Source organism: Misgurnus anguillicaudatus, chromosome 11 (assembly GCF_027580225.2).
Source record: "Misgurnus anguillicaudatus chromosome 11, ASM2758022v2, whole genome shotgun sequence".
In the NCBI taxonomy this organism is placed as follows: Eukaryota; Metazoa; Chordata; class Actinopteri; order Cypriniformes; family Cobitidae; genus Misgurnus; species Misgurnus anguillicaudatus.
Genome location: NC_073347.2, coordinates 7,004,350 through 7,018,194, shown reverse-complemented (window position 1 = coordinate 7,018,194; position 13,845 = coordinate 7,004,350). Strand labels below are relative to the sequence as shown.

General features: G+C 37.9%; 1 protein-coding gene across 3 annotated transcripts in view; it reads right to left on the bottom strand.

The window, feature by feature from the left end:
- Positions 1 to 440: 440 nt before the first annotated feature.
- spred2b (sprouty related EVH1 domain containing 2b) overlaps positions 441 to 13,845 on the bottom strand; it is a 44,666-nt gene continuing 31,261 nt past the window's right edge. For 2 of the 3 annotated variants that reach the window (XM_055169908.2, XM_055169909.2), the window contains exons 5-6: positions 6,509 to 6,685; positions 441 to 5,449 (exon numbers count right to left, since the gene is read on the bottom strand). In XM_055169908.2, the coding sequence (XP_055025883.1) occupies positions 4,784 to 5,449; positions 6,509 to 6,685 (843 nt within the window). In that variant the 3' untranslated portion in view covers positions 441 to 4,783. The remainder of the gene's footprint in view (positions 5,450 to 6,508; positions 6,686 to 13,845) is intronic. The other variant, XM_055169910.2, reaches the window with a different exon arrangement.

The following is a 13,845-nucleotide window of genomic DNA, read 5'->3' as shown; positions in this document are numbered from 1 at the left end:
AAAAAAAGGATATTTAAATAAAACATTTCTTAAATTTATATATATGTATGTGTATGTGTTTAAATATACATAATTTAATAATTTTTAAATTTTAATTTTGCAAAAAATTACTGTTATTTTGTATGAGATTAATCTAGATTAATCTATGCCCAGCCCTAGTTTTAAGTTTTTAAATATTTTGTGAACGTGATCGTCTCTTCTATCATAAACCCTTTCGACGCATGTGCAGCAGGCACTCACTTTGACATGACGCACGATGCACATAGGTCCACATGACGCAACGAACACACGAGTCACCAGCCGCCACTGGTTAAAATCCAGGTTATTTTTCATCATTATTTTTATCATGGGTGTGTCCTGCACGACATGAAGGTAAAAAATAAACAATAAAATTTTATTGCTTGAGTAAACTTCCTTAAACAGCACAAACGCAAGCCCCGTTACTGGTTTCTTTCATTTTTATTGGGACCTATGACAAACATGTAGATCTACACAGCGGCCAGGCCGTCACGTAGCTCCGATATGATCAGCTTGTATTTACAGAGTCCGTTCTTTTCATCCCATCTGTTCCTAAAAGCAGGAGCTACATTGATCTTACATGTTAGAAACGATTAAAAAAAATAGAAATAAAAATGTACATCATACACTCGATATAGATCTTTTCGCCTTTTTACAGAGGTAAAAATTTAGATCGTAAAAAACAAAACTAATCAATACAATAGGGTTTATTTCATTTTTGTCTGTTTCTTTTCAGTTTTCGTATACAAGGAGAGAGAGATTAACAATATGCTTCAGGCACTTCTTAAACAGGTAAATGTGTGAGATGTTTCACCAGGACAGATGCACATATAGAGAATGCTTTGGGTTAATGTTTCATTACCACAGGTAGAAAAATAAAATTCAGCTCTTCTCTAAACTTAAATGACACTGGTATTGCAGAAGCCGACAGATTCAGATACAGAAATGACACGTGGTAAATGAAAGACACAGTGAGGCGTCAGATCGGTTTCCTCTCCGTCGCCCATCAGAAAAAGACTCCAGTGAATGACAGGGGGTCTCTACATAAGTTAGATGTCTTTACACTTAATTCAACACACAGTATCACGTCTACACTCTTAAAAATAAAGGTTCCAGAAAAATGATCAATTTATAAAAGTAGGCAGATTTGAGATAACATGAATCAAAAAGGCAAAAGATTTTGCATTGCAATCTAAAAATGTCTGGGATATTTTTGACCCATAATGGGCAAATATTGGACAGAACACACCACTGGGTCAAAAACGACCCAATGTTGGGTTGTTGTTATGCAACCATGGGGTATAATAACCCAACAGTTGGGTTAAAACAACCCAGCATTGGGTCGATTCCAACCAAGCGGTGTGCTCTGTCCAATATCTACCCATTATGCGCCAAAAATAACCCAGACAGAAAGATGATATCCAATAAGAAAAATATGGATTTTATTCATTGAAATTGATTGAATTGTGAAATGTGGGCAGAAGTGAGCCAGGAGATGGGTTGAAAAGTAAGAGAAAAGTTGTTAAATTTTGATAGATTGCAAATACAAAACAGTGTTTGGACAACAAGGAATGTCTATTAGGCAGAACAATGAATTTAACTTGTTTAACAGATAATAACAAGACTCAGTATAAACGAAAAAATAACATGCAAGAGCTTTACCGTAATCCAGAAAACATCTGGACAAGAACCCGGTGTCTCTTTGCTGGGTTTACGATGATAAACTCAAGAACCTTTATTTTTAAGAGAACATAGCACCTCTGAGGACATGAATTTGAGGCAACACAAACATTTGATGCATGTGCACTGTACATTTGAATGCTCACATACATATGCAGAGTAATGCTTTGTTGCTCGACAATTTATTCAGACAAAGCATAAAGCACTACCGGGGAAGGTGAATGGTCTCTTATAAAGTCCTTCACAGGGTCAGGTGAGGTGATGGAGACAGACCCGATACATACGAGCCGTCTCCCAGATTGTACCATGCCGTTTGACTCCCACAGTAACTGGAGCAAGATTTGTATTTTTTATAACACAAAGGCCTATGCGTTGGGGTGTTGTTTTTATTTTAAGAGGATAGAAAAATATCGATTTATTTTTACTTCTTTGAGAAACAGCACTGATTCGTTTTACTGTCCTCTCATAAAGTCTTGCTCTCGTGAGACAAAATTAAGGCGTTAAGTAGCATTATTGTAATGTAGGAAATGGAGATCGGTTTGGCAAACGTCCCTCTTTAAAGCACCCTAAAATCAAGCTTATTTTTCTGTTTCTGAGAACAGGATTGGAGTTGGAAACATCTTTGAGACAACTATTCCTTCCTTAAGTTTTTTTTAATATATATATATACCATAAAGACAAATTATGGGCCATCTGTCAGTAAGGGAAAGGTTTAGTGTTCCACTCCATAAAATATCAAATAGACTGCAAAAAAATCTTTGATTTATCAATAGTTTTGTCTTGTTTTGTAGTAAAAATATCTAAATCACTAAAGAGGATAAACTTAAAAATTACTTCAATTGGTAACGCCTAGAAATGTGAGGATTTTAACTGGTGGTCCCCAACGTAGTGCCTGTGGGCCAAAGCACATTCTATTAATAGCCCAATTTTATATTTATTTATTACATATTTTTATATTACCTTGGCTTCTTTTATGTATGTTAACATTTTAAACAACGATAAAACAAGTAAAATAAAATCAACAAGATAACTATATCAAAAAAGTAGCCCTTCAGATTTTTTATACATTGTGGTAGCCCTTGCTCACAAAAAGGTTGGAGACCCCTGGTGTTAATTAAATTAATTTCTAAAATGTTTTTCACCTTAAATTTTCACTTAAAATAAGAAAAAGTAAGTTTATTAAACTAAATTTTTTTAGGTGTTACCAATTAAAGTCAGTTTTTTTAAGTAGATCACTTTTCACTTTGTACAGTGTAAAACCAGATACATTTCTACGAAGCAAAAAAAATCATGTTCGATATTAAGGCTTGTTTTCAGATAATTTAGTTATTAAATTAACCTCACACTGTAAAAAAAGTTGGTTCGACTTAAATAAGTAAGTTACCTGGCTGCCTTAAAAGTTAATTCAACTTAAAAATATTAGTTGACACAACAATTTTTACACAACTAATATTTTTTTAAGCTGAATTTACTAAAACATTTAAGGCAACTTTTTTAAGTTGAACACACAATTTTTTTGTACAGTGCGTTGGCAAATAGAAATATCTAATTTTAGATTTTTTTCATAATGTCTTTTAATGGGTTAAGAAAAATAAGTCAAAATATATTCTCTGTAAACCAGCACTTGGGATGCACCGAAATATCGGCCTATAATCGGTATCTGCAGCATTTTAGGATTATCAGACATTTTCCGGTTGTTTAAAAAAAGGTGATGATCAGGGAAGATTATATCCTCCTGACAATAAAAAGGGTTGGAAAAACGAATCCGATCTCTTACTGTGTGATTATTATGAATTGGGTGACAATGACAACATAATTGCAGTTTGTACGCTCGGCACAAGCAAAACGATCGGTATCGTTCGATTTCATTCTAAGTAATCGAATATCAATATCGGCACTTTTTTTGTATCGGTGCATCCCCTACATTGCACAATATTATGTGTTTTTGTTTCAAGACTGTTCAGATATTCTTTCTGGAAAACATGACAAAATATTGAATGAGAAAAAAAAGATATTTTTTTGCAGAGTAAGCAGTGTGAGCTAGCTGGAAACTCAACTTTCCCATATGGCTGTGAGTCTCTGCCCAACAATTTTCTCAGTTTTTTCCTCCCTTTGGCTGGTGATTCGATTTACCGTGAAAATAAATATGACAAAAATAATCTTTGGATCTGAAATACGCTTAAACTTAAAAGCCACCCTTACGTCGAAAAAGTCAAGAGTAAGGAAAACGGCCGTAGCACATCTGTGGCTGTCCAAGATGATTACAATAATTCGATTTTAAACATATACATACGAGTATACAGTATTTACATATACTCTCAATGCAGCTTATGTAAATTTGGCTTAAATATAATAATAACAACAATACTATGCTGTGATACAATGTTATCATTCCTTTACAACACACACAAACACACACACAGGCATCAACACACTCTCTCCTTCAAACTCAGTAAAAATCCACTCTTCCATTCGAAACCCAGTCAATCCACCCAACTACAGATTTAGTGTCTCAAGCTAATCTCAATGTTATTGTTCTTAATGGTTAAAGGGCTTGGGATATAAATGCCGGTTCATCTAAGGAGCCGCTCAGGAAGAGTAAACAGCTATAACCTCCCTTTGCCGGCCACACCGAACGAACACAAAATCAAAACGATGGATGGTCAAATCGAGCACACACGACATAAAAATAACAAGCGATTCAAGTTCTTGAAACGTAAAATCAGTGTAAAAAATATAAAGTACCTGCATAAGTGATGCATGACACGTGGGCTCCGAGAGCCACCTGACAAGAAGGGCAATTTCGTTGGCACGAAATCGAAAGAAACATCCACAATAAAAGAGGAAGAAAAAAACACATACATATATATATAAACATATATATTCTTATATATTTATATATATATTTTTATATAACCAAAACGAAAGAGCAGAAAAAGTTTTTTAAGCCAGTTAAATGCACCAATTCGGAACCAGAAAAGCTCCAGCGAGCCGACCGTGATTTCCACTCCTGCCCTCCTCAGTGCTTGCGTTCTAAGAGGCCTACATAAGGTTCGTTCGGGAGGGAAGGAGAGCGGTCGGGGGCTCAGCCGACGGCCTTGTGCTTCCCCCCGCAGCAGCCGCAGGCCACGCCGCAGCGGTGGCACACATGCAGCGGCGGGTAGCAGCACAGACAGGGCGCCAACAGCGACAAACCCAGCAGGGCCGTCCAGCGCAAACAGAAACGTTCCTCGCCTGTGTCGCAAGAGCACGGGTCGGAGTAATCGCCCTCCGGGTCGGACATGCAGTGGTAAAGCATGCTGTCCGCGCACCACATGAAGCTGACCCGGTGGATGCACGTCCGGATGGGGTCCGGGGCGTCGTGGCACTGCCCGCGCCGGTTCTCCTCGTGGTTGAACATGTCCCGGCAGTAGACGCAACGCGATCGCTCGCCGTCCTCTTTCCTCCGCTTGCCTTTGAACTTGAAAGGCCGCGGTTGGGCGGCCACCACTCCGCCCTCTGTGCCTGCGCGGTGGCTCTTGATGTCACACTGGCTGAAGTCCGAGCTGGGCACGTAGGGGTAATTGTAGTCGTGCTTTAAGGGTTCGTTCTTGCCGATGTGAACGTACGAGTCCGAGTCATCGGGCTGGTTGAACTTGTCCGGGACGGCGGCGTATCGGTAGTCTTCGTAGCCCGTGATAAGCCAACGCTCGCGGGGATTGATGCGGACTATCTCCTCATCCTCAAATGGAAAGAGGTTCCTGGAGAACTTCTGGAAGACATGATACACAATACAATTAGACATCGACATGCAATTTCCTGAGGAAGGCTTTTTTTGGGATTAACTGAACAAAATCATCCAACATTAGGTCTACAAATTCATGTAGCTCAATTGATAAAGCAGTGCAAAGGTAATGGGTTCGAACCCCAGGGAACACAGATGTATGCCTTTAAGGTTCCCACAGCTTAGTTAACTTCAAATTCAAGGACCTTTCAAGGACTTTTCAGGTCCAATACCCTCAAATTCAAGGACTAAATGTGGGGACACATTTCAAGTGAGAGCAAGGTTACATTGTGTTACCTTTTAAGATACATTGTTACAGTTCCCTTTCGAGGGAACTCGCGGTGCGTCACTGCGGTGACACTTTGGGGACGCCTCCAGGGGTAAGTGCGTCTGAATGTGTATATAAAATTCAACTAATGGTGAGGCTTAACAACAAAGACAGGGTGACGTGGTAGCCAGATAGTATATCGCTATCTGAAATATTGCCAAAGACGGCGTTACAGAGACGTAGGAAGTATGGGAAGGGAGACGCAGCTTCTCATTCCCTTTTCAGGGAACAACAGTTACATATGCAAACCGAGACAGGAAATAATATGGATTTTTTTTCAGAAAACTTCTTGCATAAAATGTAAGACCTGTATCTATGTATGTATATTTTTTCAAAAACTTCCCAGGGCCTTGAAATCCCCCCACCCCCAGATTCAACTTTCAAGGATTTCAAGGACCCGTGGGAACCCTGTACCTTGTACTGTAAATCACTTGGATAAAAAAGTGTATACGAAATGTGTGAATGTATATATTAGGCCATGTATTTTTGGTTCCTATAAGTATACAAGCTATATGACCCTTTTTGATTTACCCAATTTTTTAAGCAGCATAAAGCTGATCCTGGGCTTTATTAACTCAAGAAGAGCATGTGTTGTGCATGTGCTCTGCATGAATAAACCTAGATAAACCAAGTAAAAAATCCTCCCCTAAAACAAATTTGAAACCCCAATCTAGATTAGGCACCCTTAGTAAAAATAAATGAATGTAAAATTTTATTACTTGAGTTGTTTGAATAGTCTCCAGCTCTTCACGCACCTGCTCCAGACTATAGCGCTCATGCGGCCGGCACTGCAGGATGCAGCGGTGTTGGTGCGGCTCGTAAAACGTGGAGGTGGCCACCAGTTGAGTTGTATGTTCCTTCTTCTGAGACGAATTTGAAGAACTATCAGTGGCGGTCTGGAAAACAGACACAGAAATAGCCTTGAATAACCCAAAGACATCTGCAAGAAACACCAGAGCATTTGCTCCTAAATACACATATATCACAAGGAAAACTTTACATGTACTGTCCAGGAAATTGAGGTCAGTCTTTCGAGAAGAAGTCAAGATCTTTCGAGCAGGTGTTTCGCCAAATAAACGCAGTTTTCCATGACCTCATGGGTGGCTGGGTAAACATAATACACCAGACGCACGGCCATATAATGTGCACGAACACGCAGACATACACATTAACGTCAGCACAGTCGATCCGACGTGACGTGGCTCAACTTCACCGTGCAATTAAACAAAAAAATCAAGCCGCAGGATTTGTAAAAATCTCCAAAGTCTCCCTGTTATTAAAGGAACTCCAAATGATTCCAGCGTGCTGGGATGTAGGCCATTAAACACACACAACCAACAGCTCTGGTCCATAACATCACCACACACAGCACAATGGACCACCTCATTGGTTGAGACCGAGTCATTTATAACCATCTTAAAGTGAGCAACAATCTATCGCGGCAGAAAGAGAGATACTGAAGATTTTATAATAACAATTTACACGTTTGAAGGTATAGTGTGGACCAGACTGAAGTTGTTATTGCGCGACAGGGCAGCTTAAAAATATCAGACCCGACAGCAAACCTGCAACCCATTTGCGAGCACAACAAAGCACTGTTTCTCATTTCACATGCAAAGAAGCCATTTACATATGAGACTTATGGGCACAACACCAACAGGCAAGGTTTAGCTAGTTAGCTATGGAAGTTAAACCAGCTTAAGTGGGTCTTCCAGTGTGGCCAATGTTGTGCTTAGTTGGTTTAAATGGAAGACCAGTTATGTCTGGCCAACTGGATTAGGATTTTTTTTACCAAGGAAGACATGAACGGTGCAGGTAGACAGCTGCCCACAAATCTGGTCTGAACACTGAACAGGCAGACAGACAGACAGGCCAGCATGCAAGGCGGATGGGTGGATAGGAAGCGATTAGTGGCTTTAAGTCTGGATATGATCCTTCCTTTGCCTGAACCGGATGCCTTCAATAACCACCTGCCAGGTGGAGTCTAAGCACACGCATTTTTAACTTTAAAAAGTGATATATGTGAAATGTAAATATTAGTAAAAGTAGCTTGTTGCAATGAATAGAGAGCTTTGAGATCATCTTCATACCAGTGTGCTTCTACAATATGAATAATATTAAGTTTTAGATTTACTGTCTTCTCTTTTGGAAAAACAGACATAATAAATTGATGACTCATCTTGCACTTACAGGCATAACCAAATGTTTGTTGCAGTCTTGAACGAAAATTTGTCAGGAATTAGTCTATTCCATAATACTTTCTAGCTCTAACTAGCAAATAAAGTGTATCTAAACTAAAGTAATAGTGTATTGGCTTATATGACTCCTATCCAAACTTCCTTTTCAATTGGAAATATGTCAACACAGGAACAAATACTTAGAAGATCCAACCCATACATAGGCATAACAGAGATTAGATCACAGAGTTTGGATAATGCAATGCCATTCAAACTGAGTTTTTCCTGTTTTTCCATGTTTGAGGCTAAACTCCAGCTGGGCGAGCGGAACAGAAGCCTCTGCGGCCCGGCCTGAGCTCTCTCGCTGCCACGATCTGGCCTGGACAGCCCTTCATGTTCATACAAAGACCTCAGAACTGCTGGCCAAAAATAATACAGGCGTCCCTCAGAGCACTGCCAAGAGCCTGAGCCGACACGATTCAAAAATACGCTTAGGAGGATAGCTGAGGCCGGAGCGCTGGAGATAATTAAAAACACAGAAACTTTAAGATGGTTACACTGAGCCAAAGACTCAAACGGTATGAGACACGGAGGAAAAAAGTAAGCGAGCTGACAACATAGGGAGCTATTTTCTAAAACAGCATTGTACCCTCACAAGTAAATGATTTGAGACACTGCAGCAGCAGTAACTCACAATTGATTCTGATAGAGTTTGGTATTAGCATGTTGCTAAGCTAACAATGCAAAATCAATAAAAATATATAGCACACGTTAATATTAGGTTAAACGGCCAGTTTTAATCAGACTTAACTGGCTTTTCAGGCAGTAACTGTTTGGACACGGATGCATAAATGTTGGGTTAAACAGTTAATGTTTGTCAGACAAAACTGGTTTTACATTTTCAGGCAGTAACTCACAACTGATTCCGATAGTTTAGGCATGTTGCTAAGCTGACAATGTCAAACGTTTTAAAAAAGCATAGATCAATATTGGGTTAAAGAGTTGATTTTTGTCAGACTAAACTAGTTTACTTTAACTTTTAGGAGGAAACTTGCAAAAAAATTGATATTAACATGTTCCTAAGCTAACAATGCGCAACTAATAAGCATAAAACTACATAGTACACATAAATATTGGGTTAAACGGTTCATTATTGTCAGATTAAACTTGTTTTTCATTGTCAAGCAGTAACGCTCAAATGATTCCAATAGTTAAGCATGTTGCTAAGCTAACAATGTCAAACTTTTATATAAAAAATACTTGGTTAAACAGTTAGTTTTTTTGTCAGACTGAACTAGTTTATGTAATTTTTGGTGGAAACTTAAAACAGATTTAAAATGATTTTGGTATTAGCATGCTGCTAAGCTAACAACGACAAACTTATAAATATAAAACTACATAGCACACATAAATATTGAGTTAAACGTTTTTTTTGTCAGATTGAACTTGTTTTTCGTTGTCAAACAGTAACGCACAAAAGATTTCAATAGTTTAGCTAACATGTTGTTAAGCTAACAATGTCAAACTTTTATAAAAAAAACATAAATACTTTGTTAAACACTTGATTTTTTGTCATACTGAACTAGTTTATTTAATTTAAGGTGGTAACTTACAACAGATTTTAAATGAGTTTGGTATTAGCATGCTGCTAAGCTAACAACGACAAACTAATAAATATAAAAATACATAGCACACATAAATATTGAGTTAAACGTTTATTTTTTGTCAGATTGAACTTGTTTTTCATTGTCAAGCAGTAACGCATAAAGATTCCAATAGTTTAGCATGTTGCTAAACTAACAATGTCAAACTTTTGTAAAAATACATAAATACTTTGTTAAACAGTTCATTTTTTTGTCAGACTGAACTAGTTTATTTAATTTTAAATGGTAACTTACAACAGATTTTAAATTAGTTTGGTATTAGCATGGTGCCAAGCTAACAACAGCAAACTAATAAATATAAAACTACATAGCACATAAATATTGGGTTAAACGGTTCATTTTTGTCAGATTGAACTTGTTTTTCATTGTCAAGCAGTAACACACAAATGATTCCAATAGTTTAGAATGTTGCTAAGCTAACGATGTAAAACTTTTATAAAAAAAAACATAAATACTTTGTTAAACAGTTAATTTTTTGTCAGACTGAACTAGTTTATTTAATTTTAGGTGGAAACTTACAACAGATTTCAAATTAGTTTGGTATTAGCATCAGTGTTGGGAGTAACACATTACAAAATATAATATATTACAGTAATATATTAGTTTTTGCTGTAACGCAGTAATATAACGCATTACTAATAAAATTTTGGTAATATTTTACTCGTTACAGTCTTAGTAACGAGCGCGTTACAACAATGCATTTCAAAATTAGACTGTGTTATTTAAATTTTTTTATTTTTGACCAATGCGCGCGACCAGCATCCACACATGAAAAAGCTGCGTGTAATAGTTATGGCTGCGTCCCAAACCGCATACTTCTATACTATATAGTGGGCGAAAATCACTACTTCTCGTACTCTTTGCCTACTATATAGTATGGAAGTAGGCGGTTTGAGACGCAGCGTATGTCTGTTTCCACGTGCTGTATGCAACATGTTAATTTTTACTTTAACTTTGTATTTGAAATGCGATTTGGACGCGGTGCGCGTCAAATATAGACATGTGGAAGTCCGCGGCCGTAAGCATTGACTAAAGTGGTCGCAATTAGGTCCGGTAGCGCCGCACACGCATATAAGAGCACTAAGTAAAAGCAACAGAAAGTTTCTATCGGTCTCCTGTGCTGCTTGAACCTCAGAAGTAAAGAGACTTTTACAAATGTTGCCAGTAAAATCCATATCACACCAGCAATGACAAGGTAAGCTTTGCTATGATTACAGTGCTAGGCTATTCCTATGCTATCTACAGTTTTATTACAAACAGCAACTTAAACTACAACATAACATTAGTGAAGACTTAAACATGGTTATCTAAATATAATTTAGTACATTTAAACATCACTGTTTAAAGTTTTACCAGCCTTTGTATGGGAGCCTATATTCATTGTTTGGCAAAAGCAGTGTTCCTCTGTTTGTCTGTGTTTTATTAAGCAATTATATGTTAGCCTACATGTTATCCTTATATTGTACTGAAATGAGCTGTATTCCTTGAGGCCTGATCCTCCAATAGCACTTTTTGATAAGTTGTGTCAACCCAGTGCATGCCAGGTTTGTGCTGTGAATCTGAATTAAGAGTGATCACTTAAGAATAGAAATGAAAAGAGGTTGCGTGTCTTCCCATGTTATTAGGCTATAGGTTGCATTATAGTGGGCTCTATTGTGTTTGGTATGTGTACCATAATTTACCAGACTTTTACCAGATCATTTGTCTATGTTTTTGATTCTGACATTGATTGTTACTGTATTATAAATCTTCACTTTGCCTATTCAAAGCTCAAGGGCCAACACATCATTTCTAGATTTATAAGCAGCAACAAACTACATTTTAACATTTTATAATGCCTAGTCATACTTCTGTTCTTTTGATGAAAGTAACTCAAAAGTAATGCAAAAGTAGTGTAACTCATTACAGTTCAGAGACAGTAATATTGTAATGTAACTAATTACTTTCAAATGACAGTAATTTGTAATATATAATGTATTACACTTTGGAAGTAACTTGCCCAACACTGATTAGCATGCTGCTAAGCTAAGAACGGCAAACTAATAAATATACAACTACATAGCACACATAAATATTGGGTTAAACAGTTCATTTTTGTCAAACTGAACTAGTACAATTTTTAGTATTGTATTAAATGTTTGTAATCAATGTTCATTATTTCTTATACTTGCAATCTTGAACTTTGCAGTGCATTCAGGGATTGCCTTCTCCACAAAGGATATACGCCATCCTGCCCTCAAAATCATGTATTTCAGCATAAACAAGCTTCTAAACTTCTGGAGCAGCCTTCGCATAGAAAACCTGGCTAAACGCTTATCTAGGCAGCTCATTAGGTTTTGGAACAGAGCATATAAGAACAAGACAGGGTACACTAAATCGCTAGCCCCCAGCACCAAATCAGCCATCTTATCGAAAAAGCTCTAAAGTGTGGCGTAGCAGAGATAACAAGAGAGTTCAAAGGCACATGTGGCCCGACTCTAATTCAAAGGAATACCTTCTCAGCAGCAGGGCCCATACCGGACCGTTAATGACACGCAATCAGTGGAGCGGTGGGGGAGGGCGAGATAATTAGGGAGGGGGAGAGCATTGAGCTTTGGGGAACTGAAGTCTTTTGGATAATTTCACAAATGGGCCCGCTCAATTAAGTCAAGAGACTCAAGCTGGCCACCCCGTGGCATGAAACCGCATCAGACCGATCCAGACCGGGGCAGCCAGACAGTTTTTATAATAAACCGGCTACAGCCGGACAAAGCTTAATGTAGCTGACAGGGGACCAGTTTAAAGAGCACGAGTAATAGAAGCAATGATCAAAACCAGGCCCGTGGATAAACCGATATGGAGTACAGAGTTTAGAAACAATAATAAGCTTTAAAGTTATCATATTTGGTGTGAACAGGCCTTTACAATAAAAAAAAGTTGTTTGCCATTCAGGTCAACCACAAGCAATCTGATTCAATTACTTAAATGCCTGTTCCTTGCATGCAAGTGTGGTCAGTGTGTGACTACATGGCTACGTGCCTGGTTGTTCTTGCAGAACAGTTATCTATAGGTTTCCACGGTGACGAGGGTTAAAAGGCTTTTCCAATTCCTCAACAATCTAGGGAGTGAAAATATACTGGAACTAATTGAGCTTCAAGTTAAATTGCCTATAATAACGCACCTTGCGTCTGAAGCAGGGATGCCCAGAGGGTAGAAGGGCAATGGTACCTTTTCCACTTCTGTGAGCGGTCCTGAGAGCCTTTACATACACACACACGCACACTGCCGCTAAGGACTGTAGAGAATAAAGAAATAAAGGCTCTCTAGCACTAACATAAAAGAAGCATTGATTCTTTCCACCTCATTTTTTCTGCTCTTCCCAGAACTGTTAGTCTTCCACGTCCCACTTCCCCTGAGCATCCCATGAGCCCTGACTGTGAGCTATCCATACAGCTAAACCCTTATCCTGCCCTACTGCTACACAGGAAGCTGTTTTTCTAGCATTTCTATAATTTCCCTCAACACACATACCACATGATCTAAATAGTCCTAAACTACTTATTTTAAAAGAGTATATTATAAATCATATGCATCCCAAAACAAAGCCCGTGCCAGCTTTTTCAGAATAAATTTGTAGAAGTTAACAATAGTTCAAATTTCAGGTTCAGGTTTGAGCTTTTCAGTGTCAGCAATATGTCACTACAATGAGTACTACAGTATAAAAACTTTACAACCCACAAAAGGAGACTTTTTCCAACATGGAAGGAAAACAGTGAGGTAGAATATAGATGTGATTTATACAACCAAGCTCAGAGGGACAAAGAGCACTGTAAAAATATCATAAAAGTAATTCATATGACTTGCAGACTGTCTTACAAAGCTGTATGATAGATTTGTGTGAGGAAAAGACAAAGTTATTCCCTGAAAATCCTGTCTTAGCAAATCTGCTCTCACCTCTCAAATATCGTTTACTGCATATATTTATACTTACAGTGTATATACATGACATGCGAGAACCAGTCTGACAAAAATACTTGAATACTGTCAAAATATTATTTTTTTAAATAAATGCATTAAAGCCCCTTTAACATAGAAAATGCACTTTTTAAATGTGTTTCTATCAGAAAATGAGACAAATAAGTTGGCAGTGTGTGTGTAGAAACATAATGTTATTATACAAATCCATTTATTTTTTGTGCAATCTCCTTCAACCCCAACAATCACAAAACAAGATGT